Raw genomic sequence first — 17,136 nt, 5'->3', positions numbered from 1 at the left:
GATAATTGAAGGTGTAATATAAAATTTGATTATATCTACTGTGTCTTTTCCTCTTTCTTTCCATCTCTTGATAGAAAATTTCAGCCTCAGATGTACAGTCTGGATTAAAGTATTTTGGACTGTCCATCAGTCAGACTTCCCTGGACATGAGTTTGGATTCTCTCCCAGACTTGGCCGTGGGATCAAAGGGGGCTGTTCTCTTACTCAGGTATCTCCAAATAATATTTCAAGCAATGTTTCCATTGGCAATTAAATTCAAGCCAAGTTGGGCAGGCCTTGATGGGCACAGCTCGAATTGTTTATCCATTGCCTCTAGAATTTAGAAATTATGTCATGTTGTTGCTTATGAATTTGCCAATTTTAGCTAACACTAATGGACTAATGTTGCTAGCTAACTAGAATTTGTAGAATGCCCTTGCTGATAGCTACATGATCATAACTAGATAACTAGCTAACAAAATGTTGATAAACGATTTTAATTTACTTTCCATTACCCCATAGTACTAGTGCTAGTACCAGCTTGCCAAGTGTTTAGCTTGTTAGTTAGTTAAATGGTTACCATTTTCATTTGTTAACTCAATGAATAGGCAAGCTAGCTAGCTAAATTCTTACCTTGCTTACCATGGCATAGGCTACTAGCTAGCTAGCTAATATATATAAAAATTTCAATAAGATTTATCTAGCTTGCTTTCAATGTATCAATATGACCTGGCTAGCTAAAATCCATGATAGCAACATTGGCTAACTAGCTCCCCAGCAAACGGAGGACATCCTAAGGATCCTTCATTTTACTAGTCATTAGGATGTCACATGATGGTCCTCTGGGAACATTCTCTCAGGGACCTTTGTCTAGTTCCCTGTCAATTTCCAGGACGGTGTTGAGGACCATGTCAGGACATTTCAAGACATTTGTTTACCAGTCGTCAGGATGTTGCGTTATGGTCCCAGGTGTCCCAAAACATTATACATTGTAAAGTAATAAAATGTGATGGGAATTTTACGATAAGTGGGACCCTGTTCAGTTAAAGTAAAAATAAAAAAAACTTTTATCAACGGTAACATTTGACACAATCACTTTCATAGTACTGACTTTTCAATATGACCCCATCTGGGATTAAAATGCACAACCTCTGATTTGGATTACACTGATCTTTCTGCAGCGCCACAATTTCACCATATCAGTTACCAACATCACGGTACACGTTCCCCAAGGGCACCCCCCCAAGCTCGGCGCACAGAATGCAAAAATATTCTTAGAAATATTTAACCTCCACACATTAACAAGTCCAATAGCTCAAATGAAAGATAAACACCTTGTTCATCTACCCAGCGAGTCAGATTTCTAAAATGTTCTACGGTGAAAACATAGCACATATCTATATCAAACCACCACTAGGACACATACAATATGTAGCCATTATTGTCAAGCAAAAAACACAATCACAAATGCAAGATTAAAAGAAAAATAATTCACTAACCTTTTGAAAATCTTCATCAGATGACAGTAATAGGACATGTTACACAGTACATTTATGTTTTTTTGAATAATATGCCATTTATATCCATACATCTCCGTTTACATTGAGCCATGTTCAAAAATGCTACAAAAATGTCCTGAGAAATTATACATAGCTCCGCCAGATAACGCCAGCAATACACATCATAAACTTTGACTAAATATACATGTTCTACATATAGTTAGAAAGATACACTGCTTCTTAATGCAACCGCTGTGTTACATTTATTTTTAACGTTACAGAATTCGTTCACTAGGCACTAATCTGAGACGGCGCTCAGACATAAGCAATATTTAAAATAATCAGTTTCATTACACATCACACCTTTTTACTATTGAAGAGCCCGTTATGACCCTGATTGGTGAACCACTGATTCAGTCAAAGGTCTTTGTCTGTTGATAACGTGAGGGAAAACCCACATACACAAACCAGTGCTTTTAACATAGTGTTTTCAACTTACATGATTACATTGTGTATGTTCAATTTTACATTATGTCCTCAAGGCAAATATTATATCCTGGGATTTGAATTCACAACCTCTTAGTTCACAGCATTCCAATCATCCTGCTAAGCCACCATGTCTGTGTCAATGACTCAATTCACCTGTATCACTACTCTTGACTTCAATGCAACAAATTCACCCAAGAAAAACTGTTGTATTTAATCATAGTGATTCACGAGTAACATTAAAATAGAGTAATATGCCCCATCAACATTAGACAACTATACAGAAAACTCTCAGTGCTGAATTAAGTCAATCAAATCAATGATGAGAGAATAGTCAGGAAAGGTAATATATTTAGGTCCTGTACATGGTCCATTTTGCATGCAGGTGTGCTATTTTAGCAATACGCATTAACACCTGATGCATGGCTGAAGCATGGGGTTGCTCATCTGCATTGTTTACCCTAATGGCACTAGAGCCTAAAAAAAATGATGTGATTTTTGCAGTGAATATAGGCCTACCGTTTATGCACTCGAATGGCCGTTACGCACTTCCTGCAGTTACTTTTTTTATTGTCATGCCAGACACATTTTATTGTCATGCCAGATTGTAAAACCCTGCCAATTGCGCAAAAACTGTAGTTGAGAAATAAATCAAACAGTACTGGAAATCTGGGATCCTGCTCTTTTCAATAATTGCCATCAAAAGGGTTGTCTTTTCCGAGATTGCATTTAGGAATGTTGCACAGTGACTGGACTTATTAGAACACATTTCTTTCCATGCAGCAATCAGATGTATGAGGAGTTGCGTGCTCTTGCCACCGGACAGTTGATATTCTGCTGATGAATAATTGACAAAGCTTCGGGAATTAATCTGTTTTTTAAGCAATTATATTGAACAAAAAAAATGCATTTTTACAATATATTCTTTCCTGATTGAGTATCCAGGCTGTACTGAGGTGGTGCTCACTCGAGATGGAGAGAGAGAAGGTTTTGACATTCTTGACTCCAATTGGAAACCGAATGCTGGTTGATAACAAGTTTGAAGCATCAGACGTTGGGAAGATTATGAAGGATTAAATACAAATATACATTTTTATTGTCTGTTTTGGAGTGTTTAAATGTACTGGCCCAAGCAGACCATATGAAAGATTGATTAACTGGCCTTGTAAGCTTGGCAGATGTGGCCAGGACAGCAGGCAGCCATGAATTTTGAGCCCTGCCCATACATATCCCACAAGACATGCCACCAAGGGTCTCTTCACAGTCAACAAGCCCAAAACGAATTCATGCCAATGCACAGTATTATACAGAGCCATGATCGCAATGGATTTCTCTTCCATCTCCAATTACTCAAGCAAAACAGCAAAATTACCTTTAGATTGATTAAACATCTCATGGAACGGCGGGGACTGTGAGGACACACACACACACACACACTCTAACACACAATATTTTTGTTGTTGTATGTTGTTTTTTTTGCATTCTAAATTTGTGTGACTGTCCTTGTCGGATCAGTGTTTTGTTACTTCATGTCATTTTTTTTGTGGACTCCAGAAAGAGTAGCTGCTGCTTCTGGAAAAGATAATGTGGATCCCAAAACACAAACAATAAACAGCTTTAGGGAGTGATAATATGTTGACCAATAGTGGTTGCAATTGAGATCAGCTGTGCGGGTGATCTTAGCACATATTGATGGTTTACCGAGAGAGCACCTCGTGTTGGGATGGTGCTCAATGTTGGTTGCAATTAACCTAAAAACATTTGTTCTAAATTCATCCTGACCTGGTTCTCAATGATGTCCAAGAAACATAGAAGGAACTAGACAAAAGTCTCCCAGAAAACGTTCCTTGTGAACATTGCATTACATCCAGATGAAAGGAACAAATTATATATTGGGAATCTCCTAAAAAGGACATCCCCAGAACACGCTGGGAACTAGACAAAAACCTCCAGGGGACCATGACAGAAAGTTCTAAGAAGGCCCTGTAAACGTCCTTGGGGACGTCCCCTGAACAAACTGGGTACTAGACAAAAACTTCCAGGGAACCATGACAGAACATTCTAAGAGGGTCTTAAAAACATCCTTTGGGATGTCCCCCGAATAAAACGGGAACTAGACAAAAACCTACACGAGACCATGACACAATGTCCTCAAATCATCAAAGGGGACGTCCCCGGAACAAGCTGGGAACTAGTCAAAACCTCCACAGGACCACGACACAAAGTCCTAATGTCTCATTTTTGTTTGCAGGGTCGTTTCAAGCTAACATTAGCTAGCTGCTAACCAAAAACGACACTCTTCTAACAAAAGGCTATTGTTCAGCAGCCTGGTCTCATAGTGAATGTAAATCCAGGACACTCAAATTAGTATGATATCTTACATTTGGAATCGTTGCATGAGACAGAATGTTGCTTAAGGCAAAAACACAAGGAGGGTGGGCTTATTACGCAAATGTGAAGCAACCCAAAGGTAGCTACTTTGCAACTACTTAGCATGTTAGCCAACACTAACCTTAACCCTTTTACCTAACTCCTAACCTTCACCCCGAACCCAGCTAACATTTGCCACCTATTTAACATTATCAACAAAAAAAATGGAATTGGTAACATTTCATACATTTAGCAAATTCCTAACATATTGAACGTTTGGCAAATGTGTAACACTTTGTACGTAACATATCACATGAATTGTAATTTGTCAAATCCATTCCGAAATGGATGATGGGAATCCACAAATTAACACATACCAGAAGAATGTAACATATCAAACTAAGTGGAGTGTCATGTCTGACTATTGCAGTAGCTCAGCTAGCTAGCAGCAACAAATCCAAAGCCAAATGTATCAGCATTGAGCGAGTGATCAGCTAGCTGGTGGTTGCATTGTAACGGCGTCACCAGCCTGAACCTAATCCAGCCAGCACCAGTTGTGAATCTGGGCTGTGTTGGCCCGGGACTCCCTGAACCAGCTCAAATTTGAAAATTGAGCCAGCTCGAATTTGGCCCTAATTTAGGTGTCAATGGAAATGAGGCTTTAGAGGCCAATAACTCACCCTTCATTGTGGAATGTACGTATTCTTTGAGTATCAAACTGATACATTATATATTTTTTCTTCCAGGTCCAGGCCTATAGTAACATTGATGGCACGAGTTTCCTTCAACCCAACCAAAATCCCCACCAACCAGATGGACTGCAGTACACCTCTGAGAAACATTGCTGAAGTCTGTTTCACCATGACCAGACAAACAACAGACACAAAAGGTTTCTGACCTCAAAATTGTTCTTATCTACAGTGCATTCGGAATGCTTTTTCAAAATTTTGTAACATTGTAGCCTTATTCTAAAATGGATTAATAAAGTGTTTTTTTCCCTCATCAATCTATACACAATGCCCCATAATGACAAAGAAGAAAAAGGGTTTTAGAAATGCTTGCAAATGTATTAAAATTAAAAACTGAAAAATCACATTTACATAAGTATTCAGACCCTTTACTCAGTCCTTTGTTGAAGAACATTTGACAAAGATTACAGCCTCGAGTCTTCTTGGGTATCACACAACAAGCTTGGCACACCTGTATTTGGAGAGTTTCTCCCATTCTTCTCTGCAGATCATAAGCTCTGTCATTTTCGATGGGGAGCGTTGCTGCACAGGTATTTTCAGGTTTCTCCAGAGATGTTCGATCGGGTTTAAGTCCAGGCTCTGGCTGGACCACTCAAGGACATTCAGAGACTTGTCCCGAAGCCACTCCTGCGTTGTATTGGCTGTGTACCTTCATCCCAGTCTGAGGTCCTGAGCGCTCTGGAGCAGGTTTTCATCAAGGATGTCTCTGTACTTTGCTCTGTTCATCTTTCCCTCAATCCTGTTAAGTCTCTCAGTCCCTGCCACTGAAAAACATCCCCACAGCATGATATGCTGCCACCACCATGCTTCACCGTAGGGACGGTGCTAGGTTTCCTTCAGACAAGACATTTGGCATTAAGGCCAAATAGTTCAATCTTGGTTTCATCAGACCAGAGAATCTTGTTTCTCATGGTCTGAAAGTCTTTAGGTGCCTTTTGGCAAACTCCAAGTGGGCTGTCATGTGGCTTTTACTGAGGAGTGGCTTCTGTCTGGCCACTCTATCTTAAAGGCCTGATGGGAAGAGTGCTGCAAAGATGGTTATCCTTCTGGAAGGTTCTTCCATCTCCACAGAGGAGCTCTGTCAGAGTGACCATCAGGTTCTTTGTCACCCCCCGTCTCCCCCAATTGCTCAGTTTGGCCAGGTGGCCAGTTCTAGGAAGAGTCTTGGTGGTTCCAAACTTCTTCCATTTAAGAATGATTGAGGCCACTGTGTTCTTGGGGACCTTCAATGCTGCAGACATTTTTTTGTACCCTTCCCCCAGATTTGTGCCTCAGCACAATCCTGTCTTGGCGCTCTACGGACAATTCCTTCGACTTCATGGCTTGGTTTTTGCTCTGACATGCACAGTAAACTGTGGGACCTTACATTGACAGGTGTGTTTCTTTCTAAATCATGTCCAATCAATTTTATTTACCACAGGTGGACTCCAATCAAGTTGTAGAAATATCTCAAGGATACAGAATACACCTGAGCTCAATTTCAACTCTCATAGCAAAGGGTCTGAATACTTTTGTAAATGGTATTTCTGTTTATTTTTTTCAATACATTTGCTAAACATTCTAGAAACCTGTTTTTTCTTTGTCATTATGGGGTATTGTTTGTAGATTGCTGAGGAACATGTTTTATTTAATCCATTTTAGATTAAGGCTGTAACGTTAAAAAAAATGTGGGAAAAGTCAAGTGGTCTGAATACAGGCACTGTACATATGCATGCGAGTAGCTTATCCTTTTCATTAAATGCAATCTCTTTTGCTCCAGATCTTCAAGCAAAGATTAACTATACTTTAACTCTGGATGTGACCCGCCAAGCTCCAAACTATCGTGCTTATATCAGTCCAAAGATACGGGAGGAAACGAAGACTTTTACATTAAGACTTCAAGAGCAATGCTTCTCTCATAACTTCTTTATTGAGGTAGGTTTGAAACTTTAGCCCTCCATTTGGGTTTGCCATAAAGTTATCAATCAAGCAAATGACCAGTATTAGTATAACCTCATGCCCAACAACACAGCGCTCATATACCAAAAACTCAAATCTGGCATTCAGGTGAGTGAACTTAGTCAGTAAAGTATTTTTAATTTGTCATTATTTGAGCTTGGCTCCAAATCAGAAATAAATGCATAGGCAGGAAAATCTACAGATTATCTATTTTATCTCATTCTGAAGATATCTAGTGGGCCATGAGGAGAGTAACTACAATGTTGTTGACTCATCCTTAGTTTTCTCCTATCACAGTAATTAAACTCTAACTGTTTAAAAGTCACCATTGGCCTCATGGTGAAATCCCTGAGTGGTTTTCTTCCTCTACAGTAACTAAGTTAGGAAGGACGCCTGAATCTTTTTAGTAACTAGGTGGATTGATACACCATCCAGAATGCAATTAATAACTTCACAATTGTTAAAGGGACATTCAATGTCTGCTTTTTAAAATTCATCTACCAATAGCAGCCCTTCTTTGCGAGGCATTGGAAAAGCTCCCTGGTCTTTGTGGTTGAATCTGTGCTTGAAATTCACTGCTCGACTGAGGGACCTTACAGATCATTTCATGTGTGGGGTACAGAGAGTGCGTCCATGCAACTTATTATGTGACTTGTTATGCACATTATTTACTCCTGAACTTATTTTGGCTTGACCTAACATTTTTTTTTTTTACTTATTGACTCAAGACATTTCAGCTTTTCATTTGTCACTGGCCAGGCCAATGACAAAACAAATCTAAATTTAATTCAATTACAATTCAGGTTGTAACAACAAAATGTGGATAAAGTCAAATGGTGTGACTACTTTCTGAATGCACTTGGTGACTACCACGACTCAGGATATGACCCAGATGCAAACACAGGAGGCGGATAGTACAGTTCTCAGATTATGTATTGTAAACATGGGGCAGGCAAAGGGCAAGTCGAGGACAGACAAGGGTTCGTGATCAGGTCAGAATCAGGCAGGTACAGAACGGTAGGCAGGTTCGGGGTCAGGGCAGGCAGAGGTTCGTAATCAGGTCAGAGTCAGGATGGTACAGGACGGCAGGCAGGCTTGGGGTCAGAGCAGTCAGAATAATCAGAACCGGGAACACTAGGAAACAGAAGTTTTCCTTTTCTGACGGTTATGGTTTCATACTCGCAATGTAGCCTATAGGCCTACAATGTCCCATCTCTCATTGAATTGGACCCACTTTACAGTTGTAACGAGAAACTATCCAGAGCTAGGCTACTGTGTATAGTCTACTGTAATTTCAAATGTCTCAAGTAAACTATATTTAATTTATAAACATAAAACATAATATATAGTTTCATAACCATTGCAGAATAAATTCCTGGCCACCGTTTCTGTACATGATAGGTTCATATAAAGAAGAAGCTTTAGCCTATAACAATACAGCAAACAAGGGCGTTATTGTCACCATAAAAGTTGAATGATGTGCCTTTTTCAGGTGGAGTTTTAGTGCTCTAAGCAGTCAAAAGTATTTTTCGGGATCCAATGAGAGAATAGCAGCTGAAACTTTGGAATGACATACTATGTGACTATTATGACTATTATGTGGAGGACACATCAAATTGTATCAGCTTTAAGTCTGGGCTTTATGGCTGTCACATGTCGACAACCTCAAAAGCGTATGCTCATTGGTTTCTCCCCTCTGTCATTACTATACACTCTAAAGGATACAGCCATAGAGCCTTGACATGTCAATGTTAACAATATCACAGTAAACCTCTTTTTAGAGGAGTTTGAATGATAAAATGTCTCTGAAGATTCTATTTTTTTTATAGGCTTGCCCGGAGGACTCCCTCAATGAACTGTCCAATGAACTTGACTTCACATTTGAAGGGTTGCCAACAACATCTCCTGGTGGCCTCAGCTCAAGCCTTTCCCCGCAGTCTCCGACTGCAACATATCATCCTGTATGTTTCTTCTTTTAACTTTTGACAATAAGTTGATTTGATTTATTTGAAATCCCCTAAAAAAGGCTGTTGAGTGTGTGTGGGTGGGTGGGTGAAGGGGTAAAGATACATCTATATCCTAGTCATTGTGAAGAAGGTAACGTGTTAAGTGAACTTGGTGAACATCTTTCTTCATCCCACAGTTAGGTTTTGAGATCAACTGTGGCGCTGATAACAACTGCATTGACAACCTGAAAGTGGATTTTAATTTCACTAGGTAAGATCACTAGCATTGACTCAGAGCCTTTCTGTTTTTTTAAAGAAGTATGATGATTAGAATGTCGATTAGAGCGTTGCAGCAGCTGACGAGTAAAATGGATGAAGATGAAAATGATGATGAAGATGGATAGGATGATGATGTCAATGATAGTCAAAGGTTGAGGAAAACAAGCATGATGTAATGACAATGAGAATCATTTCTTTATTACTTTTGCGCTCTCTTTTTCACTTCTCTCAGGAGTTCAGAGGTGAGGGTTGGCATAGATGAGGTGGTAAATGTGACAGTGTCAGTCGAAAGCAGGGAAGAGAACTCTTACAACAGCCACGTTATTCTCAAATACCCTGCAGGACTTTCATTCAGGAAGTTCACCATACTCCAGGTAAGAGTATATACAAGGAAGGAGAGGGAGTGAGTAGCTATAAACTCAGTGTTTGAGGGGCAGGAAGGATTTATATTGTTTAAGTGATAGTCATTTCTGTAGATCCAGTATGTACATTTCCAGTGTTTCATTGGTAATTTCAGTGAACTATTGCCTGAATTTGACATAAATTGTCATTGTCCTGTCATTGCTCTCCAGGGAAGAGTGGAGTGTAACTCATCAGACAGTGTGGGAAATGTAATGTGGGGACAAAGTGACTGCACCATTGACAAGCCAATCTTCAAAAGCAATTCTAAGGTCTGTCTCACTTACAACATATGTTCATCATTACAATAACAGTAATACGAGACTGTATTGTAATAACATCCCTATTACTTACTAAATAAAACATCATATTGAACTGTAGAAGCAATCTTTACTCCCTGCAAAAAAAAATGTCATTAGGACGTCCACAGAAAGTCGGGAAATGGTTACCGAAAGTTGTCAGGAAATTGTTTCATGGTCCTGTGGAGATTTTGTCTAGTTCCCTGTTTGTTCCGGGGCCGTCCCCAATGCCAATTTTAGGATGTTCTGTAGACATTGTGTCATGGCCCTGTGTAGGTTTCATCTAGTTCCCAGCTTGTTCCCGGGGATGTCCCTAAATACGTTTTTAGGGACTTCTCAAGATATCATTTTTTCCTGTCATCGGGACATTGTGTGATGGTCACAAATGAATGTTCTCCAGGTGACTTTTGTCTAGTTCCCTCCATGTTCCTGGAATGTCATTGAAGGTCAGGTCAGGATGATTTTAGGACGTTCTCAGGACATTTAGTGTATCAGTCATCAGGACTTTGCCTGATAGTCCCCCCCCAAAAAAACATTATACCCACCTACCTGGGGATTCACACACTCGTTTCATTACACATCACCCCTAGTTACTGTTGTCAAGCCCATCAAGGCCCTGATTGGTGAACTACTGATCTATTCACAGCTCTTTGTCTGTTGGTAGGTTTAGGGACACCTACACACAAACAGTGCTTTTAACATAGTGTTTTCAATATAATTGACACACTTTGACATACATGAATACAGTGTACATGTTCATTTATACAGTAAGTATTATTCAACATGTCCTCACCTGGCATTTGAACTCACAACCTCTTGGTTCACCGCATTCCGATTGTCCTGCTATGCCACCATGTCTGTGTCAATGCCTGATTCCACCTGTATTGCTACAGTTTGCACTTCTAAGTAAATTAAGCTTGGTTAAAAATACACTCAAGAAAAACTATTTTATTTATCATAGTGATGCAGTTACATTAAAGCAGAGTAATATGCCCCACTAACATTAGACAACTATACAGAAAAGCCACAAATTGCAGAAATAGGTTAATCAAATCGATTAGAGAATAGTCAGATTAACTGATAACTGAAATACCAGTGCCAATGGCACTCTTTTGCTAAGTGCAGAGATGTGTTATAGGCAAAAATGTGTGGGGGACTTCTGAGTATGTCCAGATATTGTGGTGCAGCAGAAAGATCAGTATATTCCAAATCCAGAGGTTCTGAGTTCAAATCTCAAATGGGGTCATATTGAAATGTAAGTACTCTAAAAGTGATCATGTTATATGTGATTTTATTGTCATTTACATTATTTTAGCTGAACAGTGTCCCACTAAGCTCAAACACCCTCTCACATTCCATTACTTAACTTATAAAACAAATGTCCTGAGGATGTCTTGAGGATATCCTTATATTGTCCTCAACAATGTCCTATTATCTTAGAGGGAACTAGACAAAGGTCCCCCAGAAAACGTTCCCTTGGGACCATCACACAAAGTCATAATGATTAGTAAAATGTATGTCCTGAGAATGTAAAAAAACAAAGTCCTGACATGGTCCTCAGTGACGTACTGGTACTGGACCTTACAGGGATCTAGACAAAGGTCCCCCAGAGAACATTCCTTTGGGACCATCAAACAACTTCCTAATGACAGGAAAAAATGCATGACTTGGGGACATACAAAAAACATCTTTAGGCTTGTTCTAGTCCCCAGAACAAGCCGTGAACTAGACAAAAAACTCCAGGGAACAATGACAGTACATTCTAAGAGCATCGTTTAACCATCGTTGGGGACGTCTCCGGAATGAAGATTTTTAAAAAAAACAGGGGACCATGACAGAACGTTTTAAGAATGTCCTAAAATCGTTCTTGGGGACATCCCCAGAACAAACTGGGAACTAGACAACACATCCACAGGACCATGCCACAACATCCCTTTCTCCATTTTGTGACATTCTGGGAAATTCGACCAATTATTATTTGAAGGCCAGGACCTGCCTGAAACGTCTCCTTCTGAACATTGACATCGAATGCCCCAAGGATAACATCCTTTCAGAAAGAAATAGGAGCCTATTTGTAAAATATCCTAGTCATCACCAAAATACCTTTTTTATAACGTTATACTGTGACCAAACAGGGATCTGTACTGAACATCCCTTTATGGTCCCAATGATAACGTAACGTTTTAAAGTCCATAGAACGTTCTCAGAACGTCAGTGGGATAACGTCTCACTGAAACCCAAAAAGAGAATTTATGGGAATGTCGCCTAATGTCCGTATGACATACTTTTTTTGCTGGGCTTCTACAGGAGTCTAAGGTCATATTTTAAATAAACATTGTATTCTCCTTCCCTTCATCTCAGGCTCTCTTAGTAATTTCCTATGGGATTGATAGAAACACTCAATTTGGCCAAATGATGACATTCACTGCAAATGCCTCAAGGTATGTGCGGTACACACTCAGATAAAGTTATCATGTCTTATGATGTTTTGTCTAGCAATATTTGTAGTAACTGCATTACCCCGTCTCATCCTGTTTAGTGGAAATTTACACTCGCCAAATAGTGAACTTTCCAAAGTGAAAGAGATTGGTGTGAAATACAGCATTTTTGTTGTGATTAAAAGGTATGTGCTATTTAATTTTCATACCATATTTTCCTATATGTGGGTCTAGCTCGTTCTACAAATATAGGGCCTTTTATGTCCCTCAGACATTATTTGTGTACATTTTTTAAAAACACAACATTTTGCAGTTGAATCACGTACATCAATGCTCTAACTCAGGTGTGTAAAACTCAGTTTGCCCTGGGGGCTGCACAAGGTCCAGAGGGTCGCACTGAAAATGTGTTATATGTCCTCACTGTCAAAATCTACAAAAGATAGTCCTTATCCATCGTTTTTGGAATTTCCAATATTCCCTGACTGTCTAGCTTAAATTTCAGGAATTATAAACGAGATGGATACAGTCAATAAACTGTACAAATCAAAGAGGTTTGGTGGCACCTTAATTGGTGAGGACGGGCTCGTGGTAATGGCTGGAGCAGAATGAGTGGAACTGTATCAAACACATGGTTTCTATGTGTTTAATGCCATTCCAATCGCTCCGTTCCAGCCATTATTATGAGCCGTCCTCCCTTCAGTAGCCTCCACTGGTATAAATATAGGTTGAAGTCTGGGCTCTGGCTGGGCCACTCAAGGACATTCAGAGACTTGTCCCAAAGCCACTCCTGCATTGTCTTGGCTGTGTGCGTAGGGTCATTGTCCTGTTGGAAGGTGAACCTTCGCCCCAGTCTGAGGTCCTGAGCGCTCTGGAGCAAGTTTTCATCAAGGATCCCTCTGTACTTTGCTCTGTTCATCTTTCCTTTTTTATTTTTTTTATTTCACCTTTATTTAACCAGGTAGGCTAGTTGAGAACACGTTCTCATTTGCAACTGCGACCTGGCCAAGATAAAGCATAGCAGTGTGAACAGACAACACAGAGTTACACATGGAGTAAACAATTAACAAGTCAATAACACAGTAGGAAAAAAAGGGGAGTCTATATACATTGTGTGCAAAAGGCATGAGGAGGTAGGCGAATAATTACAATTTTGCAGAATAACACTGGAATGATAAATGATCAGATGGTAATGTACAGGTAGAGATATTGGTGTGCAAAAGAGCAGAAAAGTAAATAAATAAAAACAGTATGGGGATGAGGTAGGTAAAAATGGGTGGGCCATTTACCGATAGACTATGTACAGCTGCAGCGATCAGTTAGCTGCTCAGATAGCAGATGTTTGAAGTTGGTGAGGGAGATAAAAGTCTCCAACTTCAGCGACTTTTGCAATTCGGTCCAGTCACAGGCAGCAGAGAACTGGAACGAAAGGCGGCCAAATGAGGTGTTGGCTTTAGGGATGATCAGTGAGATGCACCTGCTGGAGCGCGTGCTATGGTTGGGTGTTGCCATCGTGACCAGTGAACTGAGATAAGGCGGAGCTTTACCTAGCATGGACTTGTAGATGACCTGGAGCCAGTGGGTCTGGCAATGAATATGTAGCGAGGGCCAGCCGACTAGAGCATACAAGTCGCAGTGGTGGGTGGTATAAGGTGCTTTAGTGACAAAACGGATGGCACTGTGATAAACTGCATCCAGTTTGCTGAGTAGAGTGTTGGAAGCAATTTTGTAGATGACATCGCCGAAGTCGAGGATCGGTAGGATAGTCAGTTTTACTATGGGTAAGTTTGGCGGCGTGAGTGAAGGAGGCTTTGTTGCGGAATAGAAAGCCGACTCTTGATTTGATTTTCGATTGGAGATGTTTGATATGAGTCTGGAAGGAGAGTTTACAGTCTAGCCAGACATCTAGGTACTTATAGATGTCCACATATTCAAGGTCGGAACCATCCAGGGGTGGTGATGCTGATCAGGCGTGCGGGTGCAGGCAGCAAACGGTTGAAAAGCATGCATTTGGTTTTACTAGCGTTTAAGAGCAGTTGGAGGCCACGGAAGGAGTGTTGTATGGCATTGAAGCTCGTTTGGAGGTTAGATAGCACAGTGTCCAAGGACGGGCCGGAAGTATATAGAATGGTGTCGTCTGCATAGAGGTGGATCAGGGAATCGCCCGCAGCAAGAGCAACATCATTGATATATACAGAGAAAAGAGTCGGCCGGAGGATTGAACCCTGTGGCACCCCCATAGAGACTGCCAGAGGACCGGACAGCATGCCGTCCGATTTGACACACTGAACTCTGTCTGCAAAGTAATTGGTGAACCAGGCAAGGCAGTCATCCGAAAAACCGAGGCTACTGAGTCTGCCGATAAGAATATGGTGATTGACAGAGTCGAAAGCCTTGGCAAGGTCGATGAAGACGGCTGCACAGTACTGTCTTTTATCGATGGCGGTTATGATATCGTTTAGTACCTTGAGCGTGGCTGAGGTGCACCCGTGACCGGCTCGGAAACCAGATTGCACAGCGGAGAAGGTACGGTGGGATTCGAGATGGTCAGTGACCTATTTGTTGACTTGGCTTTCGAAGACCTTAGATAGGCAGGGCAGGATGGATATAGGTCTGTAACAGTTTGGGTCCAGGGTGTCTCCCTTTGAAGAGGGGGATGACTGCGGAAGCTTTCCAATCCTTGGGGATCTCAGACGATATGAAAGAGAGGTTGAACAGGCTGGTAATAGGGGTTGCGACAATGGCGGCAGATAGTCTTTCAGAACATCTGCTATCTGGATTTGGGTAAAGGAGAACCTGGAGAGGCTTGGGCGAGTAGCTGCGGGGGGGGGGCAGAGCTGTTGGCAGAGGTTGGAGTAGCTAGGCGGAAGGCATGGCCAGCCGTTGAGAAATGCGTGTTGAAGTTTTCGATAATCATGGATTTATCGGTGGTGACCGTGTTACCTAGCCTCAGTGCAGTGGGCAGCAGGGAGGAGGTGCTCTTGTTCTCCATGGACTTCAGTGTCCCAGAACTTTTTGGAGCTGGAGCTACAGGATGCAAACTTCTGCCTGAAGAAGCTGGCCTTAGCTTTCCTGTCTGACTGTGTGTATTGGTTCCTGACTTCCCTGAACAGTTGCATATCGCGGGGACTATTCGATGCTATTGCAGTCCGGTCTAGTCTCCCAGTCCCTGCCGCTGAAAAACATCCCCTCAGCATGATGCTGCTACCACCATGCTTCACTGTAGGGATGGTGCCAGGTTCCCTCCAGACGTGATGCTTGGCATCCATGCCAAAGAGTTCAATCTTGGTTTCATCAGACGTAGGGCTGTGGCGGTCACGATTTTTGGCCGCCTGTGATTGTCAAGCAAATAACTGTCAGTTTCACGGTAATTGACAGTTAAATAACAAACACATTTAGCATCTCCTTGACTTCCAGACATAGCCTACAAGCAACTGACGCAGACCTTTGGAACATCATTTTGAAAAAGTATAATAAATCCATGTAATATAGCCTAAACTTTCTCAGGAAATCCATGATTTACTTCAAACAGGTCTAAAGAAACATAATATGAAGAAAATGTAGTCTACTTCAGATGAACAAATCCGTGCAGGATTTTGCTACAAGCATACTCAGAGTTGTCCTGATGTTAGGTCCTGATCTGGCTATGCCAAATGGCTGTGGGCTTCACTACTTCATTCAACGGACAGGATTTGCTTAGAATTCCGTGGCATTATTTTATATTATTTTATAGTATAAAGAATACAGTTGAGAATAGCTGAAGAAAATAGAAAGGATATTTTCTCCAAACAATTTGAGACACATGCCGCTATCCTGTGTTGAGCGGTACCAAAGAAATAGGTTGTACTATATCCTTAATTTATTAACAACTTCTTAGGGATCAAATCCCTTTAGCGGGATCGATTTTGACAACATCAAGTGAAATGGCAAAGCGCCAAATTCAAATTAAATTACTATAAATATTAAACTTTCATGAAATCACATATGCAATTCACCAAATTAAAGCTACACTTGTTGTTAATCCAGACAACGTATCAGATTTGAAAAAGGCTTTATGGTGAAAGCAAACCATGCTATTAGCTGAGGACAGTATCCCATCAAACAAAGACAGACCATCATAATTCAACCCGCCAGGCTGGACACGAAACTCAGAAATAAAGATATAATTCATGCATTTGACGAGCTTTTTCTGTTGGCACTCCAATATGTCCCATAAACATCACAAATGGTCCTCTTGTTCAATTAATTCCGTCGTTATATATCCAAAATGCCCATTTATTTGGCGCGTTTGATCCAGAAAAACACCAGTTTCAACCTGCGCAACATGACTACAAAATATCTCATAAATTACCTGTAATCTTTGTCCAAACATTTCAAACAACTTTCCTGATACAACTTTAGGTATTTTTTTTACGTAAATAATCGATACAATTTAAGACGGGATAAACTGTGTTCAATACCGGAGGAAATAAAGTGAGCGAGCTTTTCAGGTCATGTGCCTCTATCAAACAGTACACTTCACCCGACCCTTGTTCTGAACAGGGCTACTTCTTCATTACACAAAGGAAAAACATCAACCAATTTCTACAGACTGTTGACATCCATTGGAAGTGATAGGGACTGCAAGCAAGTGCTTTACAAATCCAGATGCCCCCAAAAAAAGAAATTCCTGGATGTCCTCTGGGTTTTGCCTGCCAAATAAGTTCTGTTATACTCACAGACATCATTCAAACAGTTCTAGATAAAATGCATATCCT

General features: G+C 40.7%; 1 protein-coding gene across 1 annotated transcript in view; it reads left to right on the top strand.

Annotated features, from left to right (window-relative positions):
* LOC135538797 (integrin alpha-M-like) overlaps positions 1–17,136 on the top strand; it is a 60,986-nt gene that overhangs the window by 24,274 nt on the left and 19,576 nt on the right. Inside the window, exons 15-23 of the mRNA XM_064964712.1 lie at positions 75–208; positions 5,081–5,223; positions 6,843–6,997; positions 8,851–8,982; positions 9,165–9,238; positions 9,479–9,620; positions 9,819–9,917; positions 12,306–12,385; positions 12,484–12,567. Of these exons, the coding sequence (XP_064820784.1) occupies positions 75–208; positions 5,081–5,223; positions 6,843–6,997; positions 8,851–8,982; positions 9,165–9,238; positions 9,479–9,620; positions 9,819–9,917; positions 12,306–12,385; positions 12,484–12,567 (1,043 nt within the window). The remainder of the gene's footprint in view (positions 1–74; positions 209–5,080; positions 5,224–6,842; positions 6,998–8,850; positions 8,983–9,164; positions 9,239–9,478; positions 9,621–9,818; positions 9,918–12,305; positions 12,386–12,483; positions 12,568–17,136) is intronic.

This window comes from Oncorhynchus masou, unplaced genomic scaffold (assembly GCF_036934945.1).
Source record: "Oncorhynchus masou masou isolate Uvic2021 unplaced genomic scaffold, UVic_Omas_1.1 unplaced_scaffold_24___fragment_2___debris, whole genome shotgun sequence".
Taxonomy (NCBI): domain Eukaryota; kingdom Metazoa; phylum Chordata; class Actinopteri; order Salmoniformes; family Salmonidae; genus Oncorhynchus; species Oncorhynchus masou.
The sequence above is the reverse complement of the archived record's forward strand: the minus strand, read 5'-3'. Positions and strand labels throughout refer to the sequence as shown.